The sequence below is a fragment of the Aphelocoma coerulescens genome, chromosome 3, assembly GCF_041296385.1.
Source record: "Aphelocoma coerulescens isolate FSJ_1873_10779 chromosome 3, UR_Acoe_1.0, whole genome shotgun sequence".
NCBI classification, from domain to species: Eukaryota; Metazoa; Chordata; class Aves; order Passeriformes; family Corvidae; genus Aphelocoma; species Aphelocoma coerulescens.
Genome location: NC_091016.1, coordinates 104,497,637 through 104,512,722, shown reverse-complemented (window position 1 = coordinate 104,512,722; position 15,086 = coordinate 104,497,637). Strand labels below are relative to the sequence as shown.

General features: G+C 40.7%; 1 protein-coding gene across 1 annotated transcript in view; it reads left to right on the top strand.

Annotated features, from left to right (window-relative positions):
- Positions 1-15,086, top strand: part of DLGAP2 (DLG associated protein 2) — a 304,303-nt gene that overhangs the window by 218,836 nt on the left and 70,381 nt on the right. The window contains exon 5 of the mRNA XM_069011493.1: positions 1,135-2,204. Within this exon, the coding sequence (XP_068867594.1) occupies positions 1,135-2,204 (1,070 nt within the window). The remainder of the gene's footprint in view (positions 1-1,134; positions 2,205-15,086) is intronic.

Below are 15,086 nucleotides of genomic sequence, written 5' to 3'. Positions count from 1 at the left end.
TTAAAGCGAATTTGCAGAAAGGCCGTACTAAGTGGGTTGTATAAACACTTACACATCTGTCTTATCCTCTAAAGGATTATCTTGCATCCTATCTCTTTGTCTGCTTTTGAAATGTTTCTTAAAGAAGCTGAAATTGAAGAGGGAAAGTGAATGAGAAAATCAAATATAGTTATTTCTGGGGTTGTTTTTAATTTTCTGTTTGTAGCATTTGACAGCTGCAAGAAATTACATGAGAGAAAAAAATCAAAGGCTTAAGTATCAAAATCTTTGCTTACAAGCTACTCTTATTTAGCAATCATGCTTGCATAATAACCACAACTTGAAGCACATGATTCATAGGAACAAGTAATCTAGTATATAAAACCCCATAGTATGTACCTAAATATATTTGTTTTTTTCAGGAATAACTTAGAGTCATTGAGTAAATATTTTGTAGTTTGGTCCTAAAAAGGGGAAAACTGTCTGATAGAGAATACTCTACATGTATGGTAATAGCAATAATACTTCTGGACTAAGGATAACAGATGTTCAAATAGTATGAAATGCTTATTCATAAACTGTTTAGCGATATAAAAATTGAGCTTCATTTCAGCATGTTCATATTTTTTTTCTCTTTGCTGTTTATTATTTATACTTCTGAAGAGTGAACTTAGGATCATGAAGCTGAGATTCATTGAAGAAAATGAAGTTCAATTTATGGTACAAAAATGGCTCCATGGAGAAAGGATACATTTAATATATCCAACTGTGAAACCACCAAAACACAAACTAGATCCATGTAACTTAAATGACTAGCCACAAAGCTTGACATATGAGCTATAAATATTAAATAATAAACTGAATACTTGAATGTATCCAATAAATTTGAGTAAAATTACACAATTAATAGCTTCATAACGTCTAGAACTGCTAGCAGACAATTTTGCAAACAGAAAGGAGGGTATATTCATCCCATTATTTACTCATAGTGAACAATTTTAATCAGTTTTAAAATGGTGGAGGAAATTTCATGAATGGTGAGACTTTCCACCAATCTCATAGAGAAAAAATGTTTGGTTTTTCAATATACTTGGAATTTTCAAGTTAATCTTTTAATCAGACACATAACACAGGTTTTATGTGTTCTCATGACAGACCAGCAGTACTCATGGTCGCCTTCTCAGCACTTCAATGAAGAAAGATACTCTCCTGCTCCGAGGAATATGAAAGGATTATCTGGTAGTCGCAATCAACCACAGTTATGTTCAGCTCATACTTGTGGCTTAGCATCCCCTGAAGATTGTGAACATACCCACGACCATATCCACCATGGGCAGGAGCCAAGGCAGTCATATCTTCTCAGCCCCACGGAGAGTTGCCCGCTGGACCACCATCGTTGCTCCCCACGCAGCTCCATTCATTCTGAGTGCATGATGATGCCCATGGTAATGGGCGATCACATGTCAAGTAGCACTTTCCCCAGAATGCACTACAGCTCACATTACGACTCAAGAGACGACTGCGCCATGTCTCACGGTAACCCTAAGATTAACCGTATTCCTGCAAATCTTTTGGACCAATTTGAGAAACAACTTCCTCTTCACCGGGATGGGTTTCATACTTTACAGTACCAGCGGACCTCAACAGCTGCGGAACAACGCAGTGAGAGCCCGGGAAGGATACGCCATCTCGTTCATTCTGTCCAGAAACTTTTTACTAAATCTCATTCTCTGGAAGGATCATCCAAGGGCAATGTTAATGGAACCAAGGGAGACAGTCGAGGGGACGATCATCATCATGGGCACCATTCCAAGCATAGCAAAAGGAGTAAAAGTAAGGAGCGAAAACCAGAAGGCAAGCATAAATCTGGAATGAGTAGCTGGTGGAGCTCTGACGATAATTTGGACAGCGATAGCACTTACCGAACCCCTAGTGTGGTAAATAGGCACCATGCAGATCATATATCCCATTGCTATCCTGAGGCACTCCAGGGGCATTTTGGGGATCTCTCATTGAAGACTTCCAAAAGTAACAATGATGTGAAGTGTTCGGCTTGTGAAGGGCTACCAATGACCCCTGATAGTAAATATATGAAAAGGAGTTCTTGGTCCACGCTTACAGTAAGTCAGGCTAAAGAAGCTTATCGCAAATCATCACTGAACTTAGATAAGCCTCTGGTTCATCAGGAAATCAAACCTTCCTTGAGGCCGTGCCATTACCTTCAGGTAAGAGGAAGATTTTCTTGAGATTTTTAATGAAAAGAGCAGCACAGTATATGCCATAGTCATCGTAAAAAATATACAAAGGTATCTCTCAATTTCTGTATGGCTCTCCCAGTGCCGATATTCCATTAAACTGAGAAATCTCTAGCTTTTGTCTTTGTTTATAGACCACAGATTGAAAACTATAAAACAAGTGTGATATAAATTAGTTTCAGGTCAGTGGATGTGTTTTCATCTTTGGAATTCACACTGAACACCTTGATGAAATACATATATCACACTGAAAAAGGAGCAGTTCTTTCAGCAATCTGGGGGCTAAAAAAAGTGTTTCAAATACATCTATGAATGAGTGATTTTAAACAGGCTGTGGGGAATCCTATTTTTGTATTCTTTTATTCCTTTTCTCCATGTTTTTGTAAGTAACAGAAGAATGGATTTACTGGGATACCAAATTGCTTTGTTGTGGTGATGATCGCCCATATATTGCTTTTTAATGGTTGCATCACCCAGGATCATATTGAACTGAGCCTCCTTTGAGACCATACTCTAACAACATCAGTATTAAAGATATATGGGTACCTCAGAGAGAAGAGATTTCAGGCCTGGCCTTCAGACTGGTTTTGGTGGTGTTCTGCACGTTTTCTCTTTCAGCAACAAAGCTCCCACTTTCTCCTACATTTAAATTTTTATACCTTCTGCTTGATGCCATTTGCCACCCCAAGGTCACGCTAATGTAACTATTTATCATGCTGCACAATGGTCTGGATTGTAAAGTGACATGAGTTTAAAAAATACTTTCCAAAATACTTTCCAAAATACTATTTTTAGACATTTACATCATTTGCCTGGCCTACATACAGCATAGTCCCATCACAAGTGACATTAGCACATCAGATTATACAGAGAACTGCAGTGGGTGCAGAGCAGAAAGGAGGGAGTACCTTGGAGGATAACTTCATCAGGCAGCTTTGTCACTGGAAAAAAATGTAGAATACCAATATTCCTTTAGCAATTTGTACTAAGTATAGCCTGCAAAGCCCACATTGTTCTGAGTATGTTCTTTTCTATTTCTTTTTAAGGAGCTCCTCTTTCTCCAGAACTTAACTGATTCTCACATTAACATGGGGAAATCTCTGGTCCAGATTTATGTATTCGGAGATTTTCAGTTTCTGTGGGCCCTACAGAAACTGGCAAACACAGATTAGCAACGTGACTGCACTTCTGTGCAGAGCTCTCTCCCCTCAGAGCTATAGGTGTCCAATAGCAATGAGTCACACTTGAAGAGCCGGGTCTTTTCAAATGCATATGCAGACATCCAGGATCAATCTTCCCTACTGAAACAGGGAAAGTTTCTCATTGCAGAGAAAGGAAAATAAATTGCAGCCCTCAGAGCATTACCATGCAAATTGATTCCAACCTAGACTGACAGCTGTGGTATTTTATCATATCCAAGTACAATCTCATGTATGTAAAATAGACTGCACTTCCCTGGAAGTTTTTGATCTAACTCAATGAGCCAGAACTGGAAGCGCATGTGCAGAGACTTCCACTCTATGGAACTCCATGGAACATATGTCTATGTTCTAAAACCATGCATACAGCTGTGACATTACAGAGAAGTTTAGATATGACTAGTTTTTTCCTTCCTGTTACACACTTCTACCCTGACAAATCTGGCTCCTCTACACCTCTTTTGGGTTTAGTGCTTTCCTTCTCAATCGTGTTTCATTGTTTCTTCTTCCCCATCCCCCCACCGCTACATCTCACTTGTCTTTGCAGAAGCCATCAATTTTTACTTCTCATTGGCCTTCTCCTTACTCCCAATTTATATCAGCATCTTCAAGTGAATGTGAAAGACTGAGTTGACAAACTGACTTGGCTATCGCTAAACTTTAGATCAAGCCCAAGTGACAAGCCTAGGGGTCAGAAAAGCACACTCCTTTACGTCATTTTTTTATGCTTTTTTGTGAATTGGGAAAGGAAAATGAAATTTCTATAGAAAGGAATTTTCATTCAGCAGTTAGGAAGGTTCATCCACTAGTAGGTTTATCCAGCTTAAAATCTAGGAGATGTGAATTCAAATTTTTGCTGCACAGAGACTTTGTGATCTTTGTTTTTAAGACCCTTTAAAAATGGGATAGTACCCATTCCCTATTCACAGAGATCCTATGATGGAAATCTGTTAAGACTCAAGTACTCAGTTACAGGGAATCTATACTTGTGTCCAAAGCAATAATATAAGGAATTCTATAACAGAAATATTCTCATTATGAAATATTAAAATAAAACATATGTTTCATCATATCAGAACATGCCATTCAGAGCATAGATATCCTTCAGACTGAGTGGCTGGCTTATTCACTAGCCCAAGGTCAGCAAACAAATTGAAGGCACCCCATTCTGTCAATGTCATAACTAAATGCCTGGTTTTGAAACTTTTACTTTGAGGGATGTTGGGCTGTCACAAAGTAATCATAAAGATCAGAGATATGTCCCATTAGAAGCTCTGCCAGGAACTTTCTCTCTGACCCAGGAAATCTAATTTATTAATCACTGCACACTTCAACTGCTCTATCTGCAAAACTGAGGAGGGATATTTAACTTTTCTTATGGCAGTGTAAGCAGCATCACTGACTAATAATTGGATAAAAATAATCATTAGGTTCAGAAACTGAAAACGTAGAGAAACATGTGAGAATCCCTACCCAGGAGAGTTTACAGCCTTGCTCAAAAGTAGATGGCAATGAGAATTCAAGGGATTATGACGTTGATGTGCAGCAGCAGATTTCCCTGAGGTGCACAAGTGAACACATCAGTTTAAAATCCCAAGGCCCTTCACAGGGTCTCTGTATTTAAAGTGACATTAAATACATTGGTCCTGATTGATGTCAGCTATATATTTGTAATTATTTTTAAAATAAAGCTGTGAAATTATAGTCCTTCAATGAATACACTAATACATAAGCATACCTCAGAATAATAAAAATTCATTTTCTGTTTATGTATTAATATTATCAATTTATATATATGGCTTTTGTTCTACTACCTATTATATGAGGATTCTCAGTAGCCAACTCACTTTTCTGTCTACTGGTCTTCTTCCTACTGTTTTTTTTCAGTATCTGCATGAAATATTTCTACTTCTGTTTTCCACTGAGACTTCAGATATGCAGAATCTCAAACTGAAAGACCATGGCAGTGTCTTAGGCCTGTGCTTGAGACTGTTTTCTGTATTATGTTTCTAGGCTTCCACTTTGTCTTCCACCATAATAAATGAGGTTCTTTTCCTTCAAATTGAAACTCTGAAGTGTGAATATAGGATTTTTCTTTCTAGGAAGGAAGCTGTTAGCAAATTAACAAATTCCTGGAAACAGGAGATGAGATTTTGAAGGTTTCTCCTCATTATATTCTTCAGTCATGTCCTAGAGTTGAAATCAAGTATTTCTTTAACCTGGTAAATCTCCAAGCTTAATCTCTGGCTCCTCTTTTAGGGTTTTACATTCCCTTCACAGAGTCCTTGCAGCTGGGGCCTCTCCTTGGACAGGGAGTGTTGTGGTGTAAGTCAGAGGTGATTCAGTCAACATGCCTTTTTCAAGCATAGGTGGTCATCTAGTCCTAAAGTGGATGGTTTAAGAGAACTAAATTAGTTGAAATAAGGCTGTATAAAATAGTGATTATTCTTCTCATTTAAAACCCAGATTAGATTTGCATTCCTTCTACATTGGAGGTGGTGGGAACATCCAGAGACAAGGGAGAGTGGAAGAGTGAGAAGCCCATTTGAGAGGGCTATAATGTCAACCAGATGGTCAACTATCATCTCAAGAGCAGAGGGCAACCATTTATAACCATATACTAACAGCATTTATCAGACTATATATTGTGAATGATTGGCTGCCATTATTATGTATGGGCCTTTAATTTCTATTTCGAATGATGACAAATTGAGTATTTCAGTACATTTCTGGGCAACAAACACTTTACCACCTCACTCAGCAGGCAAAACAGCCGAAGTAGATCACACATGCAATAATGCACACTTTTGTATAGTTTTAACCATAGTGGCTGCTACTGTCTTCCAAGTCATTTTCATTTTAAGATAAAATATGTAAAGAAAAAGATAAATGAGCTGTGAGATCTCCTCTGTCTTCATCAGCTGTTTTGGCTAATTAGGTTTCACATGTGTACAGTGCAATGACTTTGATTAATTCCACTCTGATATGAGTACTAGCAAGGAGCAAAGATTTTTAACAGAAAAAAAAAGGATATGAACTAGATAACTGTGCTGAAAGGATGTGCACAAAAGAGTTGCTTACAGTTTCCAGAACTGAAATTTAATGCTAGTTAAAGAAAAATAATTCCCACAATTAAGCCAAAAGATAGGCAAGAGCATCACATTCACCATGACTGTAGTTCCGGAGCACAGTGTGATGTGTCACTGATTAATATTCCTTCCTCACCCATTCAACAGCCTCCAAAGCAGCAAGCAATTGGGGTAAACATACCACAAGGTACAGTGAATGAGTCAGCACTAAAAAAGGAAATAGCATGTTGTTCTAAAAATGACTTCAACCCACTCCTGTCTTCCTAGTGCATTTAAGTACGAGCGTCATCAGTTACAGCAGAGGCACTGCAAAGCATGTGGGTAGTATTGTTAGCTCTGTACTCTGCAGAATGAAAGAAGAGCACAGAGTTCGTCTCTTTAAAAGAGAAAAAGAAAAAAGCAGCAGTTTCAACAGGGCTCTTTGCTGGTTTAAGTAAAGCCTACGTGGAGAAAATCTTTGAGGACAAGCTCATGGATAAATAGGCCTTAAGCCCTCAGCTACATTTTCCCAGGAACTCTACCGGGGATAGGACAAATTCCCACAAATAAAACCACTGCCCATGTGAGGCACACAACTGCTTTGCACTCTCCCTCTGGTTTGCAAGGATGGGTGGATTTGAACTCAATACACTTTTCTCAGCACTTCATCTTTTTGAAACTAGATTGTATCTGTTTTCTTGACATAAAACCCTTGCATGAACTACAGAAACTACATCCAGTCCTCTCCCAGTGAGTACACACTGTGGAGCTAGCCGGAGCTAGCCATAGCTAGCAGACTTTTGATACTCACATCCAAATTACTATCATCCACACTGCCTTCACAATGATTTATGATCAGCCACCACTCAAGAATTAACTGGGTTGTTTCCACAGCAGGAAAAGCTAGTATAGACAGTAGGGTAGCAGGGCAGTCTGCATCCTAAATCAACATGGACAAATACTATACCATTTTCTACAGCTCATTACAGTCCCACAAGGATGTCTCAGCTACCTCTATGCCCTCCCAGTCAGCAGTGGAGATGTGCAGAACAGACAGGTAGTGCCCAGACAATCAGGGAAATGATGGGACAGTTTTTGCCCCACGGTCCATTCACAGTGTTAATGTCAGCCTGCAACATCTTATGGAGCATTACATAAAAAGGAGTAATAATGCTTACTCTTCCCTGTATTTACAGAATGCTGATGGTTTTGTGTATCACAAATCCCAGAATACTTAAATCCCTTTCTAAGGGAAAAGAAAAAGAAAAAAGAAAACTAAACCAAAACAAATAAACAAAAAAAAAGAGGAAAGGAAAATGAAATACATTCAATCAATGATACAGTAAAGCTCTGACCAAACAGCTGTCTCAAATCACTGGTATCTTGAACTATTGTGTTAATCAATGATACAGTGCACTTCTTCCATGCCCATATACTAGGATCCTCGTATTGGATGAAATGAATTGCTGAAACTTTTTTCCAAACAAGAGTAGAAAGATTTCAGAGCTAGCATTTTCTGAAAGCTGCCAGAACATGTCCCTATTACAGTGGAAATGTCAAAGCTATGAGTAGAAAAGGGAGGCCGTGATCCCACTGCCTTTTAATCAGGGGGAATTGTCCTCCTATATAATGTTAGAAGTGTGTTTCCAAATTTTTTTTCAATGTTCACTTCACTGAAGCCGAAGGCTGACCTTTGCAGTTGTTACTCAAAGGTGTTCACTGGTTCTGAAGAAGTTTTCATACAGGAGTAGCTTACTATTATATACTCTCAGGCCACCTGCCAAAGGAGACTGCCAGGAGCATGCATTTGGGGCTGTAGTGCCTACACACTCTCCTAGACCACAGGCGTGCTGTCTAAGGCAGACCCAGCTCCTCTCTTGAGCAGTCCATGCCATTTTTCCTGCAAAGGGGTGACTGTAAAAATGGTGAAGTATTCACAGATCTTGCTTTGGTGTTGTTTTTTCTGGGTTTGGCCATCTTACAATTCTGTGCTTAAAGGCTGTTTTTTAAAGTGGAATTGCAAATGTGCTTAAATAGCTCATTGTCCATATGGACAAGTTTCCTGGTACTTCGGTAGGGAAACACCTTTTGAAAAGTATGCAGATAGTTAAGCATTACATAGTAGATAGACAGGAAAAATAATACTCATTTTGCTCTGGAACCTAATTAATTGCAGTCATCTGGACTTAACTGTTCAAAACATTATATCAATCATTAGTTAAAATCAGAAAAAAATTGATGAGAGGCAAATATATATATTAAATAGCCTTTAAAATCATTTGTGTTTTAAAGACATGTACTGCTTTTTCAGTAGTAGACCTACAACAAATTGAAAAAAGCAAAAAAAGTGATATAATTTCCTGCTTCAATTAAATAAGACGCTGTTTTCTACAGCCCACTTTCTGGGTCAGTCCTGCATATGCTGCCTTTTAGGTTCATCCCACTCTAGCCTTATAATAGCTCTGCAACACTGGAGTCCTTGCTCCTTAGTCTCTGTGGTTTCAGAGGTGCTGTGCATTGTAAGTATGTTGGGAGCACCTCTCCTTTTCTCCCATTTATGGAAATTTTTTTCTCTTACTTTATACTTCTGTAACCTTGAATGGTCTGTGGAGTGTTGCCCGACTCAGAAAAACCTGTGGTCAGCTTCAGTTGCTGATGCTGTGGTCCCCTGGGCCTCGTTGGCTGCCCGTCCGTCAGGCAGCCCAGCTGGCAGGTGTACTCCTGGCTCCCCTTCACCTGTAGTAAGAGACAGGCTGCAATCCTGTTTAGGTCTTTAGCCTTTTGATGCTTGGTTTCAGCAGAATTTGCATTTAATTCAATTTATGGAGAAAGGTTTAAAGGAAAATGCATCTATGAGCTGGCCCAAAAAGGCAAAGACATAAGAAAACAAACTCTGGGTGCAAACTTTCTTTCTTGGCAGAAAAGCTGCTTGTTGTGGCATGCATACAGAGTTCCAGGTTTTGATCTTTGATGTTTCTGTAAACTTCCATTAGTAAAATAATTGCTACCTTATCATCTGTTCTATCAAACTTCATAGTGTCAGGATGGTTTCCCTGGCACTGCATCATGATCCTCAGTACTGTTATGTGGTTCAGCCGGTCTCAGGGATTGTTTTCATCCAAGCTAGCCAATATTTTCCTAGACTCCTTCTGGCACACTGTTGGTTCAGTACTTAGCACAGGCCAGGGAGCGTTCCTGGTAGTCACACTGTTTCAGAGGTAAAGGTTGCTCCACAGCATGAGAGTGAAGTGCTGCAGGGCAGCAATCTCCAGGCAAGGCAGCGGCTCTTTACTGACCTGTGTTTGCCCAGCCCTAAGGTAGTCACCACAGCATTTGCATCCTTCTCTCTCCCGAGTTCTTATGGTTGTGCAGTAGCACAGTGAGTTGGAGCAACTCACCAGCTCAGCTGAACACATATCTTTACTTATCCTTACTGCTCTTGTTAGGGTAATTTTTCAGGTAGCACTCTAGGTCACTTGACCATTACTAGCGTTGCTTGAAAAGCTGAGTATTGCTTAAGGAAAACCTGCCCCACTGAAGTTAATGGTAATATAATTTTAAAGTGGCTTGAGCTGACCACAAAGCAGTGTCCTTGATCACATACCGAAGGAAATATGCAGCCAAATGAAACACAGGTTTCTTGGGTTTGTGGTCATTTTTTCTGCTGATTTTGTGTCTTAGGTTGAGAAACTATATAAGCTCTGACACAAGATCTCAGTGAGCCAGGCTTAGCAGGCTAAAATCGCCTACAGTGTGGACAAGCCCATGACTGCTGTCTGACTGCACCTTGCTCCACCATGTACGAACAGCACAGAGTCCTGAGGGTCCCAGAGAGACCCAACAACACAGCAGAGAATTTGCAGGTGGCTGAACTGCAAGGATCTGTGCCATCAATATGAGCACAGATGGTAATGGGGCAGGAATTTGGCCCACTTTCATCCAAAGAGCATAAACAAAGCCACAAAGTCCTCACAACACCAATTACAGTATTTAGCCATCCTTGAATTATAATTCACATTGTTGCTGGAGAACCAGTTAGGAAACATAGTGCTGGTTCTTTCTCTTTTTTTCTTTTTAATTCATCATTTGAGTTATAAGACATTATTTAAATGAAAAGAGCACAATTCTTTAGAAAACAAAGAAGAGTTGACTAAGCAATTTTAGTACATTGGACAGAAGTCTTCTTTCCTTCAAGGATTGCTTAGTGCAGTTTGCTTGGAACTCCACGTGAGAGAATAGAGTCAGACAATAAATAATGCTGGCAATGATCTGCCTATTTGAACATCTCCCAGCTGGAATAGTAGGCTTGTATTCTATCATCTGCATGCTTGTCCAGATTATTACCAAATACCAAATTGCTGAAGTTGTTTTCAACCTAATGTAAAGTACATATTGTTTGGGATCTCCATGATTTCCTTCCTCTTTCTGTAATACTATGGCTGTTCATAGCAAAGCCTGGAGAGAATGGCTAGCAAGGTAAAGATGACTCTTGTTTTCTCAGATTAGCTCCTGCCTTGATGGACAATGACAACACACCTTCAGGAATGCTGTAAGAACTCTCTGTGCTTCTGAGCTGTCAAGGAGTTCAAGGAGTAGAGGGTGGCATGTGAAAATTAAAGCTAATTATGAAGAATGACATTGTTAGTGGTGAGGAGGAGTCCCTGGCATGTTTTGTAGAGATTTTTCAATGACTTCATTGCATAATTCATGTTCTTTACACAATGAATCAGCACATAAAAAAAAAAAAAAAATAAAAAAGCCACACAGAGGAAGCTAGTCAAAAATGTGCACCAAGAATTGTGGTGAGTTGTAGACGCAAGATTAGCCACAGAGGAAACAAACTTCTAATTTCATATACTGTACTCTTCCCTCCTGCAAAAATCCTGAGCAACAGGGTTGAGTCCACAGCCAGTAAGCAGGAGAATGTCTTAGTGCCATTAATTTCAGAAATATGTTATTGTAATTGCTTGGTGTTCCTTCTTCAGTGAAATTTTTGAAAACACAGGAGGTCCAGCTCCCATCTCCCACTGTAGTATCAAGGAAATTTTCTACCATTGCAAAAAAACATCTCTGCCTGTGTTCCAAGATTGTCATTTACTTTTATCTACTTGCAGCTGTGCACAAAGGCTGTTTTTCTGAGTCTTCTTGAAGAAAACATGATTTAAGAGAAAACCTCTTACCTGCATTTCAGATTGTGGCATCTTCTTGAGCAGGCTGAGAAAGCATAAACTTACAAAAATTATGTGTCTTCAACACGGTGTTTCATATCTTATCCTTCTTCACATCATCTATAGTCTAGTTCCATGCGCAGATAGCTTCTGCTTCTAGTAAAATGTGAAATTTTTATTATTAAAATAAGATTTAGGTCAAAATTAATATTTCAGTGCATTTTATATCCACATGCTAATTAGATTTCACAGAACTCCTATGAGGTAGGTAATCCTCCCTTTAACCTTTGAGAATGAGAAATATGAAGAAGTGATAGCCATCTCCTGTCGGGGTCTCTTCCCCGCCCTGTAGCCCTGGGAGCCCTGAGGGAGGCACGGGGTTTCCCTGCCCCTGCTCAGCCTCGTTCCCCATTGGTTGGTTTGTGTTCCCCTGCGCGGGCAAAGCAGCTCGGGTCCGTGACTGTAAGAGTTCCTCGGCAGAGCGCCGACCATGGGGCTGGGGAAATAAACATCTCTGAAACATCTAGCAAGAATCCATCCATATATTTGTTTCTTTTCCACGGGACTCCTGGTTTGATATAGGTGTTACAGTATTCCCCGCTGTAACAATCTCCCTCAACTGAAGCCATTTATTTAGAAGAGTTTCATTTTAGATTAGTAAAGTGATATGCAGGTTTTAAGCAGATCAGCAGTTTAGTCATGGAACATCTCTAAAATTCTGGGACCTGTGAGCCAATGCCATAGAAGTGGGTGGAACAACAAGAACAGATCTGTTTTGAAATGTTGATGGCTGTTGCCATTTTGACTTTTAGCTAAATCTTAAACTGAAATTAAAAAAATCAAATTAGCAGTGGTCAAAGTCCAGAAAAATGAATATTTCATTGTTTCTTCCAGTTTTGTTGTCAGTATTGCTGCAGTGGTTTGGTCCAAAATACTCATTACTGTTTACCTTCTGTGAGATAAGAATTAGGAGAAACGCAAAGCAGGCACCAAACTTGAAAGAATATAAAGAAGTTTATTAACAGACCTAAAAGAAGAAAAAAAATTATACCACACCTTCAGAACACTTCTCCTCCCCGCACCTTTCTCCCTTCTCCCAGTGACAATGTAAAAAGACAGCCCTTAAGATGTTCAGTCTGTTTACTACTTCCGTAATAACCTTGTTCAGTCCATTTAGGAAGAGGAGTCTCTCTTGCCCATGCTATGAAAACATTATCACAAGGAGACAGCCGCCCAGGTTGGTTCTCTGCTCGTATGTGAGTTCCTTCCCCCGACTTGCAGCTTTTCCCACAACTGCTTTCGAGGGTCCACTCTTGAAGTTTTTTGGGGTGCAATTTTAAGGTTGAGCCGTTCAGAAACAAAAGTTCTCTTCACCCATCTCTGGGAGCATTTCATCTCTAAGAACAGAGGCCCTTCTCCTTCCCTGGGAGCAAAGGGTCTTCCTCATCTTCATCTTTAGGACTATCTCTGGGAGCATCTCTAGGAACTGAGGTTTTCTCCTTTCCCATTTGGAGCAAAAGTCCTCATCGCTTCCATCTCTCCCTGTTCAAATTTCTCATGAAATTACAGTTGCGTCAGCATCTGCCTATCTCAGTACAGGTGCTTTTGCTAACAAGCACGAGTTAAACACTCCACCCCCCATGCCTTCATGAAATTACAACAGGTACTCTGATGCATCATAGCTTTACAAAAGAATTTCAGCTTTAAGCATCTCCTCTTTCTTTTCCCTCAGGTTTTCAGCTCTTCATAGCATTAAAAGGGTTAATCTCACCTAGGCCTCACAGCTGGAATGTCACTTATCGCTGTTGGTCACATGATCTCTGCCGGACAGCGGTGCAGCTTCAGCTGAATCTTGGCCGCACTGGAGAGAGGGAGCCGGGCTGCTCTGGCTGCCCACAGCCCTGCTGTGGGGGGGTTCCACGGATGGAACAGGCCTATCGGCTCCAGGATGGCCATGGCCCAGCCCAGCCTGGCCCGAGCAGGGCCTGGGCCGGGCCCACTGGCCGCAGCTCGGGCCCCACAGCCACCTGTCCCAGCGCCCGAAACGAGAGAGAGCTGTGAGGGGTTTGTCTGTTCTTAAGTGTGGATCACAAAGGCGGTCACAACTTTAAGTGGCTCAAAGAATTGTCCATATTCAAACTGGCCAGCTGATAGGTTCTGTCAGGTCAGGTCACAGAGGAAGCTGTAAGCACCCCTTTGCAAGAACATCACTTACCGGACTATGTTTTGCTAACCCATGACAATTGCTTAGAGACAAGATTAGAAATTCACACTCCTAGAATTAGCTTTAGGGAGCCTAGGTTACCTAATTCTCATCAGATATAAGGAAAAACTTTTTGCCCCTGAGTGTAGTCAAACATAAGAACAGGTTGCCTAGAGAGGTCGTGGCGTCTTCATCTTTGGAAGCCAGTTGGACACAGTCAAATTATCACTGAATATCCTGAGCTGGAAAGGACCCACAAGGATCACCGTGTCCAACTCCTGGCCCTGCCCAGGGCCATCCCCAAGAGTCACATCATGTGCCTGAGAGCATTGTCCAAACACTTCTTGAGCTCTGTCAGTCTTGGTGCTGTGGCCACTTCCCTGGGGAGCCCATTCCAGTGCCCAACCACCCTCTGGGTGAAGAACCTTTTCCTGATACCCGACCTAAACCTCCCCTGACACAACTTCAGGCCATTCCCTCAGGTCCTGTCACTGGTCACTGCAGAGAAGAGATCAGTGTCTGCTCCTCCTCCTCCCCTCACGAGGAAGTTGTAACTGCAATGAGGTCTCCCCTCAGTCTCCTCCAGGCTGAACAGCCCAAATGACCTCAGCCACTCTTCACACAGCTTCCCCTCAAGGCCCTTCACCATCTTTGTAGCAGTCCTGGGCAATCTGCTGTACCTGACCATACTATGAGCAGAAGGCTGGACTAGAGACCTCCAGAGTCCCTTGCAACTGCAGTAATTCCATGATTTCTAGTTTGTTCTGTAGTTTTGTTAAATCTATCTCTGTGTTCCCTGACAACATGCTGTTGTTTACACACAGAATCTATGAATTAAATTTTCTTTTTTGAGAATCAGGGGATAGACTTGCTGCTACAGTCCAGTTAGGGATCCAAAATCCTTCTTCTGTTAGGTCTGGTCTGAGCACAGTCAGTACACCAACAGGAAGAATAGAAACAGAATCATTTGGAAATGACCTTTAAGGTCATTGAGTCCAACTGTTAATCCAGTACTGCCAAGTCTACCACTAAACCATGTATCTAAGTGCCACATCTTTTAAATACCTCCAGGGATAGTGATTCAACCACTTACCTGGGCGGTCTGGCCCATTTTAATAAAATTAAAACACAGTGTAAAATGTATGAAATATTAAAAGAAGAAAATTAAGAACTATAGTCGCACAAATATGTACTGTTTCTATAAGAGGGAGATA